The sequence below is a fragment of the Idiotropiscis lumnitzeri genome, chromosome 10 (assembly GCF_059441095.1).
Source record: "Idiotropiscis lumnitzeri isolate Australia: NSW breed Sydney's pygmy pipehorse chromosome 10, RoL_Ilum_1.0, whole genome shotgun sequence".
In the NCBI taxonomy this organism is placed as follows: domain Eukaryota; kingdom Metazoa; phylum Chordata; class Actinopteri; order Syngnathiformes; family Syngnathidae; genus Idiotropiscis; species Idiotropiscis lumnitzeri.
This window is the reverse complement of record NC_142400.1, coordinates 22,533,572-22,555,522: the sequence shown is the minus strand read 5'-3', so window position 1 is coordinate 22,555,522 and position 21,951 is coordinate 22,533,572. Positions and strand designations below refer to the sequence as shown.

General features: G+C 42.6%; 1 protein-coding gene and 1 pseudogene across 3 annotated transcripts in view; one reads left to right on the top strand and one right to left on the bottom strand.

Moving 5' to 3' along the window:
* Positions 1–19,768, bottom strand: part of entpd3 (ectonucleoside triphosphate diphosphohydrolase 3) — a 120,918-nt gene extending 101,150 nt beyond the window's left edge. For 2 of the 3 annotated variants that reach the window (XM_088307007.1, XM_088307009.1), the window contains exons 1-2: positions 19,624–19,768; positions 13,227–13,364 (exon numbers count right to left, since the gene is read on the bottom strand). In XM_088307007.1, the coding sequence (XP_088163133.1) occupies positions 13,227–13,361 (135 nt within the window). In that variant the 5' untranslated portion in view covers positions 13,362–13,364; positions 19,624–19,768. The remainder of the gene's footprint in view (positions 1–13,226; positions 13,365–19,623) is intronic. The other variant, XM_088307008.1, reaches the window with a different exon arrangement.
* LOC148329669 (uncharacterized) lies at positions 1,797–8,826 on the top strand (annotated as a pseudogene).
* Positions 19,769–21,951: the final 2,183 nt, after the last annotated feature.

Genomic DNA, 21,951 nt, shown 5'->3' with positions numbered 1-21,951 from the left:
ATACTACTGCTGCGTAGTACCACTCTGCCAACACCCTTCTTTACCAGGGATGTGTGGCTACCACTGTCCAACAGTGCAGTCACCAGTCGACCATTCAGATTCACAGTTCTGAATGGACGGTCATTTATACACTGGTTAGTGAGCAGTTCATCCTCCGCACGGGGTGCATAGCAGGCACCAGTAAGCTTGTCTCTTCGCACCGGACACGTAGAAGCTATGTGTCCTTGTTGCTGGCAGTAATAGCAGATAAGAGGCTTAACGGTTGTTGGCTGGTTGCTAGCGGAGTTGGAGTTACCTCGCACGTCATAGCTGGGCTCTCTACCAGACTGCTGTGGTGTAGATTGCTGAGGCCGTCGAGGCGCTGAGCTGATAAAACGGGCAGGACCTCCTCTGCGAGCATTCTGGTACTGTAACGCCAGCTTTGCTACGGTCAGGCCATCCTCAGGTTGGTGTTCCTTGACCTAGGTGCGGATATCTGCCGGAAGGACCTGGAGAAGCTGCTCCAAAATGACCATCTCCCCAATCTCCTCCTTGGTGAGCTGGTCTGGACAAATCCATCGTCTGTACAGGCTTCTCAGACGGTGGTAGGTCTCAGTTGGTGTCTCATCGGGCAGGTGAACGGAACCGTTGTCTATACGTCTCGGGGGATATGTCAAATGTCGCCAACAGGGAAGCTTTTAAGTCCTTTTAGCAATGTGCCTCTTCCTGGTCCATGGCTGTATAGGCTTCTAAAGCTTTTCCTGACAGAAGTGGTACGAGGCGACATGCCCACTCTGTCTCCGCCCACCTCCAAGTCCTTGCGATAGGCTCAAAACGCAACAGGTAATTTTCAAAATCTTCGCCCATCTGATATGGGGGAATTTTGGCCACCGCTGCATAGGACCTCATCTCCACCTGTAGTAGCGGCCTAATGTACTGCCTATTGACGTTCTCCGCCTGCGGCTGGTGCAATGCCGTGGAGTCCCCCCTGAGGCCATCGTACCTGTGCAGGTGTAGGCAACGCCATCCGGGGACTGTTCGCACGAGCAACCACTTCCCCTGGGTCGCTTGGACAATTAGGAGTACTCTGCGGGTGATGGAGGGTTGACGGTTGTAGTGAGACACGAAGGTTACAAATCTCATCAGCAGACCTTCTTCTCGTTTCTGCTGGCCCACCATAAAGTTCTTCATCAGGCCTAGGAGCTCCCTCACCGGTGGCTGTAATGCTACACCAGCTCCAGACTCCTCCACTCCATTGCCGAAATCCAGCTCCTCCTCAACTTTTCGCTGCTGAGAACGTTGTTTTTTTCAGCCAGCCATCCCACTCCTGACACCATATGTGACGGGGTTCAAAAACAGCTCTCAAGTAAAACTATGGCCAAGCCAAAGGGTGTGGAGTTCTTCCAATCAGTCCAAAATAATGCTCCGTACATACCATTTGTTGCGCTTCTCTGTAGCCAGCACAGGCTCACACTGAAACAAAGACATCGGATGGCCGCCTTTTAAACCCTAGGACCCTCCCCTAAGACAATTAATGCAAAACATGATTGTTCTCTTCTTCAGAACACACTTATATCATCACTAATAATATTCATAATTGTAGAAAAATATAATCATTCAACCAGCCATAATCCTGCTCCCTTAGACTGCCCAAAACAACAAAAAAAACATACTTAACTTGAAACGCTGTACTTCGCCATGACGTGCCAATGACATCACCCGCAGACGTCCCGCGCATGACGCTATAATAGCCAGAAGTAACCGCGGCGCTCGGTTTGATGGTGGCGCGCCACGAATGACAGGCGGACACCGGAGAAATGTTTGTGGACCACGAGGACTATGGAAAGAAAATTGGTTTGACCGACAACCTCTATAAGCAAAGGCAGAGTTGACGATCTCAACGGAAAACGGCTTTATGGCACGTGTGTGTGTGTGTGTGTGCGTGTGTGGGGGTGTGTGCGTGCGTGCGTGCGTGTATATGCCCACATGTTAGGTTGGAGGCAGCGTTTCCCTGCAGCACCTGACGGGGCCACACTGTCACAACAGAGTAAAACACAAAGTAGCAATAATTCAAGGACAAAGACAGTGCTCAACAGAAACACACGTCAAAAGTATTTTGAGATAATGAAAAAGTCAAATAAGACGCAATGAAAACGAAAATATTAAGTTCTCCCCACTTTTAACTGAACAAACGACAGGAAGGACAAAAAGCTCAAAATTTCCCGCAAAATCACTATCGCCGTTGCACACGAGGCATTGGTCGGACGTTGCAATGGGTAGAAAGGAATTTCAGTACACGTGCTGTCACTTCTGCCTTCATCAGAGCTGTCACACTTACGTGTGACGTGTCTTAATACAACTAGTCGCAATCAAAACTCGTGCGAGGAGCCTTATTTTGAAGATTCCCGACCTGATCAGTTGTATTAAGATTTGTCGCACGGTAGCGTAACAGCTCTGACGAAGGCTGAAGTGACAGCCAGAACTGTCAGCGCGGTAAGAATTTTTTGCTCTCAACCAGAAATATTTTTTGTCTGAAAAAAGAAAACATGAAACCTATTGAAAAAGAAGACAAAATGAACGCCATATCCCTACTAATCGTACCATGAATCCAAACCAACAGCTACACAAAACCAAACTAATACACGTAGAGCACTTTTGCGCCTTCAATACTTGCTGAGACCACAATCGTATGTCAAAAGTAATAAAGTACAAAAATGCACAAAACATGATAGAGCTCAAGAAATTGGCATCACGCATCCCACAATGCTCTGCGCCGAACACAATAAAGGCCATTTTGGCACTATAGAAAATGTGTGACTAATTTGAGGAAACATCACACTTTGATAATGGTAGTCAGGGCGCAAAAGAAGGCGAGAGCATTATACAGGACATCAAAAGAATAAGCAAATAAGTCGTAGCGCGGGCATTCGGGCTGACGGCTCCTCTGGGTCAGCCCCTAGCACTCAGGGTTGCACAAGCTACCACCCCATCCGGTGCACCCTTTCTACAATGAGGCCTAACCCGTAGGCATCCCGTTCTCGCCCACGGGATTTTGGTGAGCGCTATTTTTTTCTTACGCTTTATGAGCGAGGCCGGCCTGATCCTGCAGGTGCCCACTAGGGCCACGTCGCTGCAGATAAAGATAAAGATAAAGATGTCCTTTAATAGTCCCATAGTGGGGAAATTTGCAGTGTTACAGCAGCAAAGATATAGATCACACAGAGGCGGTGGCGTAATGTAGCAGTTAATGTATAACATTAGCAGCAGACATTCATAAAAAGCATGCAAATATACACAGTATATACATATATACTCAGATCTCCATGTATATACACACTTACATCCCACAACATATACAAGTGTAAGGAAACCCTTCTAATGTCTGTCTATGGTACAGAGGGGAAATAAATAAAAACGCTGCAATGATAAAAAAAATACTGAATGATAGAAAATACTGCAATGATAAAGATAAAGATGCTCTTTAATAGTCCCACAATCCGGAAATTTTCAGTGTTACAGCAGCAAAGATACAGATCACACAGAGGCGGTGGCGTAATGTAGCAGTTAAAGTATAACATTAGCAGCAGACATTCATAAAAAGCATGCATATAAACACAGTATATACATATATACTCAGATCTCCATGTATATACACACTTACATCCCACAACATAATACAAGAGTACGGAAACACCCCTAATGTTTGTCCATGGTACAAAGAGGAAATAAATAAAAACGCTGCAATGATAAAGCCCTTGGCAGGAAGGAGCGGCGAAATCTCTCTTTCGTACAGCGAGGGTGTAACAGTCTATCACTGAAGAAGCTGTAGAGTGTTCTAAGAGTGTCATTGAGTGGGTGGGCTGGGTTGTCCAGCATTGATGACAGTTTCGCCGTCATCCTCCTGCCCCCCACTGAGTCCACAGAGTCCAGGGAACAGCCCAGGACAGAACTGGCCCTCCTCACTAGTTTGTCCAGTCTCTTTTTGTCCCTGCCCGAGATGCCTCCCGCCCAGGAGACCACTCCATAGAAAATGACTGATGAAACCACCAAGTCATAGAAGTTCCTGAGGAGTGTCCCCTGAATGCCAAGGGACCTCAGCCTCCTGAGTAGGAAGAGTCTGCTCTGACCCTTCCGATAGAGAGCATCTGTGTTGTCACTCCAGTCCAGTTTATTGTTCAAATGAACACCCAGGTACTTGTAAGTCGAGACCCTCTCAACGTCTGTTCCCTGGATATTCACTGGTGCAGGTGGAGAGTGCCGACGCTTGCAGAAATCCACCACCAGCTCTTTTGATTTCCCAGCGTTGATTCGGAGGCGGTTCTGCTGACACCAGTCCACAAAATCCTGCGTAACCCCTCTGTACTCCCGATTGTCTCCGTCAGTGATGAGGGCGACAATCACAGAGTCATCAGAGAACTTCTGCAGGTGACAGGTAGAGGAATTGTATTTGTAGTCTGAGGTGTAGAGGGTGAACAGGAAGGGAGGCAGAACAGTTCCCTACGGCGCTCCCGTGCTGCAGAGGAGCACGTCAGACACATAGTCCTGTGTTCTCACGTACTGTGGCCGGTTTGTGGGGTAGTCGTGGATCCATGGGATGAGGTGGTGGGCCACTCCCGCCTGCTCCAGCTTGTCTCCCAATAGGGTGGGCTGGATGGTGTTGAAAGCACTGGAGAAATCAAAGAACATGATCCTCAGAGTGCTCCCCGCCTTTTCCAAGTGGGAGAGTGTAGTGTGGAGCAAGTAGATGATGGCATCATCCACAATGCCAGGCTGGTATGCGAACTGGAGTGGGTCCATCGAAGAGCTCACCGGGAGGCGTAGATGGACAAGGACCAGTCTCTCACAAAAAGCCCTCTTTTTCTCCTTCAGGATATTTTTAATGTCCGGTGTGATCCAGGGTTCGTTGTTGGAGAAACATCTTACTGTCCTGGTGGGAATGGTGTTCTCCATGCAGAAATTAATATAGTCTGTAATTGTGTCTGTTAGACCATAAATGGACTCCCCCTGGGCTTTGCTGAATACCTCCCACACAGTTGTGTTGAAAGAGTCCTTAAAGGCCTCCTCGGCTTCTCCAGACCATCTCTGAACTGTGCGTGTCACAGCTGGCTGCCTGCGGAGCAGAGGTTTGTACACAGGCAGGAGAGCAACCAAGTTGTGATCAGCTTTGCCCAGCAGGGGGAGGGACAGTGGTGTGTACGCCTCCTTGGTGGTGGCATAGAAAATGTCCAATATTTTATTGTCTCTGGTGTGGCAGGTTACATATTCTGTGAATGAAGACTGAGAGGAGGAAGGAGAGCATGATTGAAGTCACCAGAGATAAGGAGCAGGGCATTAGGGTGCTGTGTTTGTAGCCTACTCACAGCTGCAGTCAGTACGTCACAGGCTGTCTCACTGTTAGCAGAGGGGGGCACATACATCGCTACCGCGATCACATGACTGAACTCTCGCGGTAAATAGTACGGACGCATGCTAACAGCTACAGCTCAATGTCCCGACTGCAAAGTTCCTCCTTAATAGTGATGTGCCCAGGGATACACCATCTATCATTAACAAACACAGCCAGCCTTCCTCCTTTCCTCTTACCGCTCTCCAGTGTCCTGTCCACACGTAGGATTTGGAAGCCGTCCAATTCCACGACGGCGTCCAGGGTTAGCTCTGCTAGCCACGACTCCATGAACATCAGCAAGCTAGCCTCCCGTTAGCGCTGTTAGCTTGTCCATTTTATTGGGAAGGGATCCAACATTCCCCATAATAACAGACGGGAGGACGGGGTGGTATCGTCTCCTCCTTGCCTGGCTTTTAGCCCCCGCACGACATCCCGGTCTCTTCCTCCTCAGCTCGCGGGGGATATCGGGTCTCGCTCTGGGAGCCGGCGCGGGGTTAGCACACAGTGCTATCAGCTGATCTCTTGTGTAAACAATCGATCCGTAGCTCAGAGTTTCGTCTCCGGACACGATCGCACAAAAAAACAGCCCCCAGCAGCAATAAAACCACCGCAAGTTGGATGTCCATTGCTGCGATGAGGTTAAATAAATAAAACAGGGATAAATAAAACAGGGTAAAGGGAAAAACACACGAAAAAGGCTCAAATAGTGAACCAAGCTGCTATAAAAGGTAGGCACTCGCGCGGCGCCGGAACCGGAAGGAAAAAAAATTTCTTGAGCACTCCGCCTGACCAACTGAGAGCATCTCACGGTGCATGTTAGCACCCTCTGTTGGTAAAGTTTGAGACAACGGAAACGTTTGAGACTCCTAAAAATACTGCAATGATAAAAGTACTGTAATGGTAAAAGTACTGCAATGATAAAAACTTGCCTGCGCGTTCGCCAACACATTCCGGAGGGCCACTGAGCTCAAACCCAGATAAGCCCGGTGGTAAATTAGATTTTTTTCACACGACATATATACAAAAACGTAATCCAACGAACAACCCTATGATAGATCAAAAGCAAATAATTAAGTTATCAATAATCATTTAATGATTAGCACAAATCCTCAATTCTGTATATATTGCAAGTCTCTGCCTCTTCTTAAATTGGCTTATATTCATATATTTTTTCCCCGCACCATTCAAACTATTCCAGAGTGTGACTACACAAATGGAAAAAAAAAGTTCTTCTCTCATGTTGTAGGCCCGTTTCCTTTCAATGAATCATTTATGAATATTTCCAGGCGATATATACAGATTCCTCACATCCTAATTTCTCTACGCGTTTATAGATAAACCTCTTTTATTGAAACTCGGTTTCTTAAACATTAGATCACTCTCTTCGAAAGCCCTATTAGTTAATGACCTCATTACAATACAATACCATACAACTTTTTTGTATTTGTATACCGACCATAATCTTATTATGATTGGTCTTTATGAGACCTGGTTATAACCAAATCAGTTTGTCCCACTAAATGAGGCCTCGCCTCCAAACTTTGTGAGTTCACATGTTGCACACCCTATTTAGAAAGGTGGGCGTGTAGCCCTCATTTCTGAATCTGATCTCAAACTTAGCCCTTGTTCTAGCGACGCCTTTCAAACATTTGAAGTTCTCATTATGCGATCCACGTCTAATCTTGCAGTTCTTTATAGTCCCCTGGCTCGTACTTGTGCTTTTTAGATGAATTTTCTGAATTTGTGGCTGATTTGGTAACTCATGCAGATAATATTCCGTATTTTCTGGACGATAAGATGCTACTTTTTTCCTAGATGTTGAACCATGCGGCAACGGTGCGGCTTTTCTGTGGATTTTTTCTTTCACTGGTAAGGGTGTCATGACTTGTTTTAGCTGACCTGTATTTATGTTGCTTTGTCTCCCTCTACAGGCGCTTTAGCGTAATTATTTTCTCAGATATTTCTAACTTCTTATTGGCACATTTAATCACATGACACCTCCAGTTCATAGTGCACGCATAGTCTGCTAAGCGACAGCTTTACGTTTTTACAGGGATTCACGGCCCGCCAGCTTTACGTTTTTACAGGGATTCACGGCCCGCCTTCTTACAATTTCCTCATGCTGTTTGTGCCGAAAAAAAGCATCGCTTGTGAGTAGTATTTGCCCTACTTTTTCATGTGACTCTTGCGTTTGTGTGGTGGATTTGATGTTTTATATGTTTATTTTATTGCTTGCATTCTGAGTATCAGTAACTTTATAGTGAGCAATAAACTACAGTTTACATTGTTTACAAGATAAGCACATCTCTTGATATTATCATTTGTGTATGCTTGTGTTTTTTGAATACCGTGCTATATGTTTTTGTATTATTTCAGTTTTATAAAGAAGTTATACTCAAGAGATTAAAGACAACAGTAAAACAATTCAACTTTACTCCAACCTCAGCATTTCTCTTGAAGATTGTTTGTTATCTGTCAATTTGTGCTCAGACAGTGAGGGCAGTGCACTCTATAGTTCAGAAAATCCACTAAATAAATCTTCTAAAAAAATTTTTCTCTTGGGTCTGTTCTGTTTTAATTAGCGAAGTCGCTGCTGTGTTTTAACAATCTGTTTATGTACATTCACAGTACAAATCGTTCTGTACATACAGTAAACATTTTTTTTCAACATAAAACTGAGGCTTATAGTCTGGTGTGGCTTTATTTATTTTTTTTTTCAAAAAGAGTTGGTGCTGCTTATATGCAGGTGTGGCTAACGGTCCGTAAAATACGGTAATTATCATGTGTGACTTTAACATTCATGTGAATCTTCCGTCAGAACCACTTACCGTGAAGTTTCAGACAATAATTGATCATTTTCGTTTCTCGCAAATAATAGCCTGAACGACAAATAAAAATGGTAAATGAAAAAAATGGTAATTAAACTTTAGATTTGGAACTAATCCGAGCCACAAAAAATATTTTTTCAACCACCACTACACTCTCTGAGCTACTCCCTATGGCAACCGCTTCTTTTCGTAATATTGGTTCGATTGATAATCTCACTAACAACTTTAATACTGCTCTGTAAAATGTGCTTGACTCCGTAGCAACTTTAAAAATTAAAACTCATCCAAAGAGGTTTAATCCGTGGTTTACACAGGAAATGCGCATACTTAAACTATCATTTAGGAAGGTTGAGCGCAAATGGCGTGTGACTAAACATGAGGTCTTCCGTCAGGCATGGTGCAATCGATGACTAATATACAAGAAACACTCGATTTAGCTAGACTAATTCTCCGAAATAAAACAACCCTAAATATGTATTTAATACCGTGCCCATGCTAACACAACACCAACCGACATCTGATATTTCTACCCATGCAGCTCATAATTTCATGCAATTCTTTTCTCAGAAGATTGAGCGCATTCGGGATGAGATTAAGGACATTGTTCCTCGAACCCCCTTGAAGGATTACTGATTACTACAATACTACAATAGGGGCATTTCATCTGATAACTGTCTGGCAACCTTATTTCATTTTACAAAACTATCTCTTGAAAGCCTAACAAAACTGGTTAATGCGGCAAAACCGACAACTTGTGTGCTCAATCCATTTACTAGCCTAAGACCATCTGTCTTAAATCTAATTAATTTATCACTGAGCACGGGTACCGTACCAGCAGCTTCTATCCATCCATCCATCCATCTTCTGTACCGCTTCTTCTCACTAGGGTCGCGGGGTGCTGGAGCCTATCCCAGCTATCTTTGGGCAGTAGGCGGGGGACACCCTAATAAACTGGTTGCCAGCCAATTGCAGGGCACACAGAGACAAACAACCATCTGCGCTGACACTCATACCTAGGGGCAATTTAGAGTGTTCAATGGGTCTGCCATGCATGGTTTTGGAATGTGGGAGGAAACCGGAGTACCCGGAGGAAACCCACGCAAGCACGGGGAGAACATGCAAACTCCACACAGGATGGCCGGAGCCGGGATCGAACCCACGCCCGATGCTGTCTCTCACTGTGAGGCCATCGTGCTAACCAGTCGTCCACCGTGCCGCCCCAGCAGCTTCTAGGATCGCTATTTTCCCACCCCTACATAAGTGACCAAACCTTGAACCGGAGAGTATCAGTAATTTTAGGCCAGTTTTAAATTTCTCGTTTATTGCAAAAATTCTTGAAAAAGTCATAGCGCAACAATTTAATGAATACTTGACCACTAATAATGTATTTGAACTTCTTCAACCAGGATTTAGAGCCGACCGCTCAACTGATACAGCCCTTGCTAAACTGACTAATCTTCTTCTAGCTATGGACGGCGACACCTCATCAATATTACTCTTTCTCTATTTTAGCGTCTCAACTCTCATCATGTAATTTGTTATCTAGTGGTTAGGCGGAGTTACTGATTGTTGCCAATAGAGGGTGCTAGTGGTTTATATATGTAAGAGTTATGAAGGTCTGGGGAACTCAGAGTAACAACAACTGTCAGTCAGACCTGTTGTATGATGTTAAGTGCTGCATTAAAAGAGCCGACATAAAGAGAGCCGTTGTGCGTGCATATCTTCATTGATATCTCAAGATATTACATAATTCATGGCAATGCAACGTTTGAGTTTTGCAATGTCATGTGTGGAGTTCCACAGGGACCGGTACTTGGACCTTTATTGTTTGGCATCTACATGCTACCGCTTGGTGATATTATATGTAAATATAACATTAGTTTTCATTGTTATGCTGCTGATACCCTATTATAAATGCCGCTGTATTCAACAACTACGCGTAATTGCTATAAATCAGAGGCATGCCTTGCCGAGATTAAACAATGGATGTCTTTAAATATTTTGCGTCTTAACCCATTTAATCCCGATTTTTTTTCATACATGTAAAGATCAAAATCAGGTGTCAATGGACACCCTTTGAAGTGATCAAAAGTAGTAATTGCAAAAAATATGGTCACTTAGGTGAAAAAGCATGTTTTATGACTGGTCACATTTGTGACCGGTGGTTTAATATGCTGTAATGTGACTTAAGAACACTAAAAGTGCTTTTTTTTACAACACAGGCACAATATGAAGATCAAATATGTCAACAGTGAGTTTTGTTTTATTTGAAAATAATGTGTAATCATTTGCATATTTTTTACATGTTGTCAACTTAACAATTGAGTGCAAAATTCAATAGATTACATGCATATCACTAATGTCGCAATGGCCGAACGAGGGAAAAGTGCGGACTTTATTGCAGATACACTTGCGAGGCCATTTTCAAGGTCGACCATTCAAGAGAAGCTAGGTCGTCCAACACTCACTCAGTATTGTGTAAGTGTGTTCCTGTATATTATTTGTCCAGCCGTGGTGTCATAAATGATGGTGTTTTGAGGGGGATTTACTCAAGTAGGACTAGACCGCTAAGGAATTCCGGCGTTCTCTGAGTTCTGTCTGAAAATCTCAACCAAAAAAGTCCGCATGACAGCTATCAGCTCCTTTTCTGCACTTGGACTCCCAGAGCCGAATCAGATGCACCCCCTCACCTTCTTTCTGCTTTTGTGCGCGTGTGCCAATAGTCTTTACCAGCGGTCGACCCCGTCCTCGTCCTCTTCGAATGGCCATCCCACTTCTGCCACCAAATATCACGGGTTCGTTCGTTGAAAAATTGGAAATGATGGCACAGTCAAAAAAATTAAGTTCGGTGGGTTTTAATAACCACAAATATTGCCCAACAGGTGAAAAGAGTGAGGGCTCAAGTGACAAAATAACAAAAATAAAGCATAATATTTACAATTGAAAATTCAACATTGACTTCCACTTAGCTTAGTTCGCCTATGGTCTGCAGCAGCGAGTCACCTACAACGTTACCAGGCTCAGCCCTCCTGACAAATGAATTCGGAACTTCTTAAATATCCTTAGCCACTCCCTCCGGGCAAACCATTTAAGATATTGGTATTTATAATAATGAAAATAATAGTATTAATACTCCAATTTCAATGTCTGTTAACTAAACAGGAACCAAAATTCACATAAATAATAAAGGCAAGTTATTAAAAGGCCTTCAAATTACTACAAAATAATGCAAATAATTGGCTAAAATGGTTCAGTCCCAAAGTCAGGTGACCTCCTCTTCCACCACTGATCGCCATTTAAGGCATGATAAGGAATTACCTTGGTTTGCTCCATTTGACGTGTCCGAGGCAGCAGTATGCAGGTGCGTGTTTTGTCGTGTGTGCGTGACGAGCGAGTGTCGGGGGTGCACACTCGACACCAGCAATGAGTTTTGTGAATTATCCAGGCAGTGACCGCGGGAAAAAAACTGCCGATGCCGTGAGGGAGTGACGTCACAATCCTAAATACATAACGCTGGTGCGTGTATTTCCTGAACCGCCATCCCCCTCATCCCTGACCTTGTGCACACGTCTTGAAGCCTCTGCCGGTGCCAGCAGCTATGCACACATATCCCGCCGGTCGCGTGTTCTCCTACGGGATGTTAAAGGTGCTCGTCAACTCATCAATCTTTACTGTAATACAATGTCAATTAAGTCCACACTATTTTAAGATCCAGCAACCAAGGTATAATACAGTCAAAAAGGAAAAGGTATGGTCGTTCATCCTCACGCTCCTTCATCTGACCCCACGGGCAGCCAACTGCCTGAACGCTTCTTCACCCCGGAGGCGGTCCCACGACCGTCTTGCTGGCTGACCAGCGGGGCGAGCCTGGGCTACGAATCTCATTCAAATGAAATGCGAGTGCGCGCAATTTTTTTTTTTTTAACACACCCTTAAATTTTTTATTTTATTGTTAAATGGTCTAGAAATTACAACATACAGTGTTTGTGTGCTAATATTTTCTGTCACCAAAACAATATGTTTAAATAACAAAAAATGTTCAGATTTTTTTACTAGTATTTATTTTTGAGAAAACCCCACTAAATTTCTATGAGAACAGACTCTTTACATGGATTTGTGTTTTTGCCAAATGCCTTAAATCACCACAAAAGCTTCTAAAAGGTTTGATATGAAATGTTTTCCTTTTTTTATTCTCAAGGTTTCAGGCTTCATTTCGAACAATTTGAGATTTAGAACTTTAAATTTGTAGCCGACGCAAGTCTGGAGCAAAGACCTACATAAATATGCACAGAGGAAGATTTAGACCGAGTGCTGGTATCAGACGCGCACAAGCAGGCACGTTTGAAAAAAGCGTGTGTGTATATGTGTGTGGTGTGGGTGTGATCACAGCTGAAATGGTGAAACAAGAAACTAATTTGCTCAAGTGCCGCAGTATGATGAAGCATCCAAAGTACATTCATAAGGAACTGGAAGCAGATCTCCATGGGTGGATGATGTAAAATGGGCCTGAGAGATCACGCACTTTGAAGTGGACATTTATGACCACCTTCCATTTCACTTGAGCATGTCCATGTTTGCCCATAGAACCCCCCCCAGGTCTGCTGCTGACAGAGGGGTGATTGTAAAAATATAATTGTAATTAAGCTGGATATAACAATAATAATGTGTTCAATGAATTGATTTCTACAATGATTCAGAAGGTTTGATGCTCAGTAATGTGTCTGCCTGTCCCCCAAACAAATTTACCAGAATTGATTTTTATCCGTGCCAAATCTTTCATGTGGTTACATCAGGTGTGAACTACTTTCTACTACCAAATTGGTTGACATGTCAAAGGAAGCACCCTTGGTACTCCGAATGCCTAACATGGTGCAGAGCAATAAAACAAATTCCTAAAAGGGCGCACCAAGATTCGCAGGAAAATTAAGATACACACATTTCCACATGCACCATCCAAGATTCTACATTCAGTGAGCTCCCTTATATAACATTTGTGCAAGTGAATTTATATGTACTAGTTTGCACACACCCACCTCTAAGGTATACTCTTTGGACTTCCAACTGTTTTGGATGACGGCAACAGTGATGAGCCCAGCGATGCTAGCCAGCAGGAGGAAGAGAACTGTGGCTATGCGACACTTGTAGCCCACTTTTTCTGTTGACTCCATTACCTGTTTGCAAAAAATAAAATAGTTTGATCCTCGCTAGAATGTTCTCAATAAAGATGAAAAATGATGGCGATCAATTATAGTCAGGAGTTGACATAAGCGGCGCGCCAGTGTGCATTCCCCGTGCTTTGTATCTACCTAAGCAGCAGTCAGAGCTCCTGGCTATCTCATCTTAAGCAGTGGCACCTGCTCCTGGCATATATAAGAATCTCCAGTTTCAGAACATGGAACTAAATGTTTACTAAATTACTCGATCAGGAAAACAGATTGTGATTGTTTACCTTGCTTGGTTCCTCACTCAATCCCTCAGACTGGCATCTTTTCAAAGAGAGAAAACTGAGCAAAAGTATTGGGGGTCCAGAAGAAAAATTCCCATGGAGGACTTGAACAAGGTGTCCGGTGAACAGTGTCAAAAAATTCCTATGGTGGACTTGAACAAGGTGCTTCTTTCCTTCTCTTCGTATCACGATAGGATTATTGAAGAATTTGGAATAAAAAATTGTGCCACCTTCCAAAATGTATGCACTATGTTCCCAGGTCTGAGTTCTGCTAAGCTCAAGGAGGACATCTTCGTCATAATTCAGATTCGAAAGGTGATGAAGGACATGAATTTTGTGGAGATTATTTTGACATCATGAAGACCTAAGCACTCTTCCGAGAAACTGAGGAAGATATTGTGAACCTGCGTGGTGAAAAATATCAAAGAAAAATAAATACTTTTCTTTAGCCAGTAGTTGGGGCTACAACTGCGATGAAAGGGAAATTCGTAGATGTCTGCAGAGCTGTGCTATCATCAAATATGAAAGATTTCAAAGCGATAGTATCATCTAAGTCATGTTACAGCAGCTTTTATTGCCACGGTGAATTTATATATACATATATATTTATATATATATATATACACACATATATATATATATATATATATATATATATATATATACATATATACACATATACATATATATATATATATATATATATATATACATATATATATATATATATATATATATATATAAATATATATATATATATACCGTACAGCCATAAGGTGCACTTTAAAGTACCCAAAACCCGTCCAAAAAGCAGGGGCGCCTTTTGATGCGGAGCGCCCATTATGTGGACCGAGTGCACCGCTGGGCTGACTGTGAACATTACCTTCCTGCATACTGCTGATATAAAGAGAAGGTGGGCGTGGCTAACGACAGCAGGCGGACGTGAGAGGGAACGATGGGCGTGAACGACAACACAAAGGCACGCCCCAGTGCAAAGCAGGCCCCAGTGCCCCTATATGGGCAAACGTGTCTGATAGCTCTGTTTGGAGAAAGCCGGCCTCATATCCAAGGTGCCACGCAGCAGCGTCACAGAATCTTGACAATGACGAGAGGGAACCTGGCGTGTTTGTGGGACTTGCCCAGCTGTTTATTTCTGATACAGAAGACGATTTTGATGGATTTGTGGATGATGACTGATTATTAATAATGTGAGTACATTGTTAAATAGTTCAATAAAATACAACCAAACTCAGTTTTGCTCCTGTTGCCTTTTTAAAAACAGCTAGCCACGCTATCCATGCTATCTTATGTTTTAGTGTTCATGCATGTTAACTAAGGTATTGTATGGTAGGCTGGGAGGCGGAATTTTGCTGGGCCTACACTATTAGGCTATTCAGTTGATTTGGGGTGATAGTTTTAGTTTTGATGTAACACCGTGACCGCACATCGTTTGTTGATTAGTGACTTGCTCACACCGGCATTGTGTCAGCATCCCATCTGAGGGGCTGCGCGGCAGCGAGACAGACTGATAATGACTCTTGTGTTTGGTGGAGAACGTGTCCAGCTGTTTATATTGGATACAGAAGACAAGGACTTGGTGCATTTTTGGATGAGGACAACTTCAGCACGTTGTTAAAAGCTAAAATTAAGTACCACCGAACTCCCGCTGCCATTTTAAAAACACGCTAGTGCGACTGAGAAGCTAGCGCGACTGCTCGGTTCTGTTTGCGCCCAATGATACGGTGCGTTCTATCTATTTATTAAATACAGAAAAAGCACCCTCAACTAGTACTGCGCCCTTTGATACGGCGTGTCTTTTGACCATAAAAATACGGTATATATATATATATATGTATATATATATATATATATGTATATAGTCGCTTTCTTTATAACAAATTGTCTTCATGTTGCAACTATTTATAAACGTGAAATTCTGGAATTTTTTTGGGGGGGAGCGTGTGTTGGGGAGTTATTAAGGATTTCCTCCTTTGCGGCAAAGGACATTTTTTTGGAGGATCTGCAGGTGAGTATTTAGGCATTTTGTCCATTAATGTGAAGGAAAAATTAAACACATTTTAATGGCCCGCCACTCACTCACATTGTAATTCGAAAATACAAAAATTGTTCCCATCCCCTGGTATTAAGATGGTATATCCAAAGTTTGAAGTCAATCAGATGAATCCTCTTGGACTTGGGTGCAAAAGTATGCCCTCCATAAATGTGCAAAAAAAAAAGTCATGACTCAATTCTTGTTCACTTGAACTTTGAACTTCTCGGAGTGCCTGCCAATTTTCGTAGATCAAGGTCAAACGGACTAGAATTGTTTCTTATTTTCCTATCTAGGTGGCAATTTTGGTTGCAACGTTTATGTCGACTTTAAAATATCAAATTTGTAAGCAGGGGCGATGAAAGTTTCAAGTTTTTGTGCATGTTGAGGGTCTCAAAAATGCAATCCTTTTGTCGGAAAATAGAAATAATACAATAATAACTAGAGCTCTGAGCAGTTATAAAGGGCCCTCGCAGCCCTGGTAACGTTGAGGTACTGGGACGTTGGAAATATGAAATATTTACGAGAAATAACGTGAGGGATCTTCAAGAGGAATTTTTGTGTTGTAAAAGTTAGAGCAGCTTTTGTTGTCAACACCTCATCAATGTTTGAAGTCAATTCAGAATGGCCGACTTCCTGTTCAATTTAGCATATGGCTCCAGGAGACTTTTTATTAGGTCTTGGCTTTGTACATAATTCATCAAATATTCAAAATGTTTGGTGAAACACAGATAAGGGGCTGTTTTTTTTTTTTTTTATTTCTAGGGGGCGATAGCGAACCATTTTTAAACTACTGCACGACAAACTAATAAAATATTGATGATTTTGCCAGGCCTGATGTGTGTGCAAAGTTTCAGGAGTTTTCATTCATATTTAGAACCTCAAAATCAGTGTTGTTTTATTGGCGAACTGTGCAAAGCCACGGCCACAGCCTTTCACGAAAAATGACGAATTTCATTTTTTGATGGCCTAAACACTCCTCCAAGCAAATATGAGGTCGACGTTGTTAACCTGCTCGGAGAAAAACATCAACGAAAATAACCTGTATTTTCTTTAGCCAGTTGCTGGCGCTACCATTATGATCAAAATTAAGTTGGTAGTTGTCTTCAGGGCTGGACTATCCTCAAATGTGAACATTTTTGAGAAGATATGATCATCTGAGTCATGTTTTGGGAACTTTCGTTGCCACTGAGAATAATCAGAATTTTCTGCACCATAATGGCCACGCCCTTCGGCGAAAAGTCACAAAATTCGAAAAAGTCAAAATTCCACTAGGTGGCACAGGGTGTATAACTGAATATAAACACATGACAAAAAATGTAGTGTGTTTTTTTTTTACCAGAATCTGTTGTGTAAACCTGTGATGTTTCTTGCTTGCAATAAGACAGACCACGACATAGTGGACAGCTGCTCTTTTATCTAGATTTCTCACGCACATACATACCATTCTGGTCTGTTGTCAACTGACTGTAGTCTAGAATCTTCACCAACAGGAGTACTTACTCAATGTATTTCTCCCAGTCAATTCTGTGGCAGTCTTAGACTTTACCAATAGGGGGTGCTGACATATACTGTGAAATTCTCCGAGATGGTCCGATCGGTTGCTCAAGGGAGTAACACGTGTACACAACTAAATATCTCGGTCTATACACATGGCGCTCCGCATTATGGACGGCCCTATCTGTTTTGGAAAAGATTTGGGACTTTAAAGTGCGACTTATGGTTGTGAAGTTACAGCAGATATAATAGACACCATAAAAAATGGTATCCTGAGAGCGCTTTTCATTTTTGTTTATGCAACTCAAAGTGCTTGAAATTATTAAAATCACCAACACCCTACCCAAGAGGACGCAAACACACAAGGCAAGAGTACAGGAACCTGAGGCTCGGTTTTCGAGCAAGCAAGTCTGGCTCCAGTCCACGCGGGCCACTGTCCTGCCTATATTCCATCTCTCCATGCTGCAACACATCTGATTCATTCACCTTACCAGCAAGCTCTGAAAAATTATGATAACGACCCTGATTATTTGAATCAAGTGTGTTGCAGCAGGCAAATATGGAAAACAGGGCAGTACAGCGGCACTTGAGGACTGAGTTTGGACACCACTGATATAGAGCATCTTGTGAGGAAACATCATCTCACAGTCATTTGCACCAGGACCAGTTGTGCAGTGCATGCCACGGGCACATGCAGCCAGCATTGAGTCCCCAATACAGCGGTGCAGCAGCGACCGGGGACCCACTATGTGGCACCACAGCCACGGACCACCACAGCTCCAACATGGAAAATTGTTGACTATTGCTTGTACATTAAAAAAAATAAGAAGAAAATATTAAAATAAAAGACCTAAGACTCTAACTGTCACGATCCGTCTGTTGCGCTTCCAGCGAGTGGGCGTGGCCCGGCGGCTCCGCTCCGGGAAGCGGCCACGAACGGGACGCGCTCCCGATTGCCACAGCTGCGCCTCATTTGGGACTCTGATTAAGGACTATTTAAGCAGCCGACGCGGACATACCCGCGTCGGATTATTATCCTGCGTTGCTCATGCCCTTGCTCATGTTCTTGTTCATAGATTGTTCTCCTCGTGATCTGCTCTCGTTTTTGTCATTTGCGTATTTTTGTCCTCTGTTCGCTCACAGCTACTTTTCGGCTCGCTTTAAGTTTCTCGTTCCAATTGGTCTGGTCTTCACCCTTTTGTGGTAAGCATTGTTTTCGGTTCCTTGCGTTGCAAGCGATTTCTGTTCTCTCGTTATTACTTTCCTGGAGTGACTCGGTCACCCAGCGTTTTGCGTTTCGCCCTCCCGGCGGTTGTAATCATAGGACCCTTGCGGTCATTAAATTGATAAGGATATTCTCATAGCAATTATTGTGTATTGCTTGACAGCCTCAAATAAACATCCTGTCCACACTACCTCCTGAGTCCGCGCTTAAGGATCCGCCTCGGCTGGAAAGCGGACCTGACACTAACACGATTTACAACTAAGAATAGCAGGGTAAAAACACAAGAAGTGTGTAAAAATTAATTAGGTGAGTCTTGAGCCTGGTTTTAAAAATACAAACATTGTCTGCAGTCCAGAATTTGTATAGGCCTATCCCTTAAATATTCATTATCATTTATAGTATCCCTTATTATGATACAAATAAATTTGAAATTAAATATTGGAAAATGCTATTTTGGTTTTCATATCTCTCTTGAGTTGGGTGTTACTAGTTTACACATGTATTGTAAGTGTGAGAACACTTCATTGTGTGAAAAAACTAAGTGTGATTATGGTCAAAAGGATATGATTGTTGTTCAGGAAGGGGAAAAAATTCCCTTCGAAAGCACGTGGTATCACAATCTCAATGATTCATGGTTTTAGTGGCTTCTTATCTTTGACGTCATTGTTTGTAGATCCATGCAATGCCTAAGTAACATTTCCTATCAGGCACATTTCACTCGAATCCAATTTAAAAGTAAAACCTACCTTATTGGGTAATTTGAAACCTGTTATCTGTTGTCTGTGGTTCGCTTTGTCCTGTAGTATGCATGGTTACATCACTAATGAACTTCCATTATTTTACATCAATTCATATTAATTATTCTGCTCCAAACCATTAATAATTATGCCCCGAACAAAACAGCGTCTACATTTGAGTGTATTTATGCATTTACTAAGAAAATGTGAAAGAAACAACCCTAGACTAAGACTAAGTCACAATAAAAAAGATCGTGTTTGAACACTGACAACTTCCCTGTCCCTGCTGTAATATCCACATGGTGTTTTAAGGCAAATAATACATATTTGCACATGCCGCTGTCTATGCCTGGAGAAATGAGTCCTCAGGCATGTGAAGTGTGCCCTATTACAAAATTTTGAAAATAAACCCAGTAAATGTTGTCTTCTGATGCTGAATAACATACATGTGAAGGAGACAAGAGGTGTTTTTTACCTTTAAGAGCTGCTCAGTGGAATACAGGCGCGAATCCTGAGGAGGAGATGAGGAGTTCAGTCAAAATCAGATGCATATGGCTCCGCTCTGAGTGGGAGAGGTCTGAAGATTTACTAGCCAACACGGAACACGAGTGGTATACCCCAACAAAACACAGTGAGAAGGGACGGAGGGAGGAGCATGTTTTTTACCACTCCCTGCATTATTATTGCACCCTAGGCGACAACATTGTGGAGCAAATGACAGACAGATTGTTTGTGATGAGAGACATACTTAGTAGTTGCGCATGACAGATGGTGGTTCTGCAGTTAACTCATGTAATCAATACAAATTAAGTGCATCGTAGCTGCAGAAATTATATGAAGTATGACAACAATGTGCCTATCATTTGTTGTGAAATACAGTTGTACTGTATATAGAAAAGGACAGAAGAAATTGTGGTCCATTTCAAGTAAATTTTGTGACCAGACATCAAAACCTAGCTATTTTACCAGTATAAGTCGTAAAATACGATTTGTATTCTTTTTTTTTATTGCTTATTATTATATGATGGATTCAATTAATTTTCTTTTCTTCTCTGGAAGAGAGAGTGGGCTGGACGGGTTGGGCCTTTGATGATGCAGAGAGTAAGGTTGTGTCTTATGAATTTCTGAGCGGCCTTATTATCGTTTGAAGACGCTTCCTTTATGCACCCCATCAGCTACTGAAGCTGGTGCTGAGGAAACTCTCCACCGCAAATCTGTCAAACCTGCTCAAGACAGGGCACACCAGTTTGACCCGTCACAGCTTCTACAGCTCTTCAAATGAGTCTTAAAAGTGGACAGAGCCTCACATTTAGGTCATTCCAGAGGGAAGGAACGGCAACAGAAAAGATTTGATCCCCTCTGAGGATTCACTTAGTCCTCGACATCTCCAGTTGTGTCTGACCTGAGGTACCGGGTTGGTGCGTAGGCGTCGAGGAGCTCAGAGAGCCATGCTGGGGCTAGGCGATTTAAAGATTTTTAGACAAATAGAAGATCTTAAAATGAACTCTAAAATCCACTGGGAGTCAGTGGAGAGAGGCCAGAATTGTGATTGTGTTCCCTCTTCCGAGCTACGGTTAGGAGGCTATCAGCTGCATTTTGGACTGGAGACGCTTGAGGGAGGATTCGCTTAGTCCAAAATAAAGTACATTACAGGTATCTAGCTAAGATTTAATGAGACTGATTAATTCATAGCATGCAATATCGTTTTAGGTTGTTTTGTTACCTGACATGTTTCGGCGAGTCTTTCATTTTTAACAGGTCACGCCCTCATGGAACATCAACTGATAAAGACGAGTCACAAGACACCATCATGTTACACTCTGAAGAAGGCGAAAGACTCGCCTAAACATGTCAGGTAACAAAACAACCTAAAATGATATTGTCTGCTATAAATGAAACAGTCAAAATATAAATAACCATAAGAAAACAAAATGAACTTAATACAAATAAAAGATTTAATGAGGCATGGATTACTGTTTCTAATTGTTAATGAGAAAGAATGAGCATTACCCAAGCCAGGCGCCTAAAATGAAGGAAGCTGGATCTAACAACAGCACTGAATTGCCAGTCCAATTTAAAATCACTGTCCAATTTAAAACCCAAGCGTGAGATTTTGGCTTCAGATAAGATGCCAGGGGGGCCAGTTCGAAAGGATGGAATGTGGAAGGGCCAACTGGGACCAAAAACCATAACTTCTGTTTTCTTTTTCTTGAAATTTAAGAAATGCTTTCCTTGAGACAGGACAAAAGTGGTTTTAAGGAGATGCCGTCTTTTTTGCTCAGGGGGACATAAATCTGACCGTCATCTGCATAGCAGTGGAAGGAAATACTATGTTTTCATAGGATGCAATCTAGGGCAGCAAATACAAGGAAAACAGTAAAGGCCCCAAAATAAAACCCTATGGAATACCATATGACAGAGGGTCAGAGTGGGTCTCAGAGCAACGTAGGCTTATACAAAAAGTCCGGCCAGCCAAATAGGATCCAACCCTCTAGAGCGCTAAAACTAATGCCCACCTGGTGCTATAACCAAGCCAGGAGAATACTCTGGTCCACCGTATCAAACATTGCAGTTAGATACAACAAAACAAGACACATAGTCTTCAGTGTCATTTGTCAGGATGATGGCTTTAAAAACTCATAGCAAGACTGATTTTGTACAATGCATTGTTTTGAAACCTGACCAGAAAACCTTCATGTTCATGCAAAAAGATTTTAACTGTGTGCACCACATTTTCCATAATTTTAGAAATAAGGGCAGCCTGGAAATGGGTCTTAAAATTGACGGCACACCTAGATCAAGG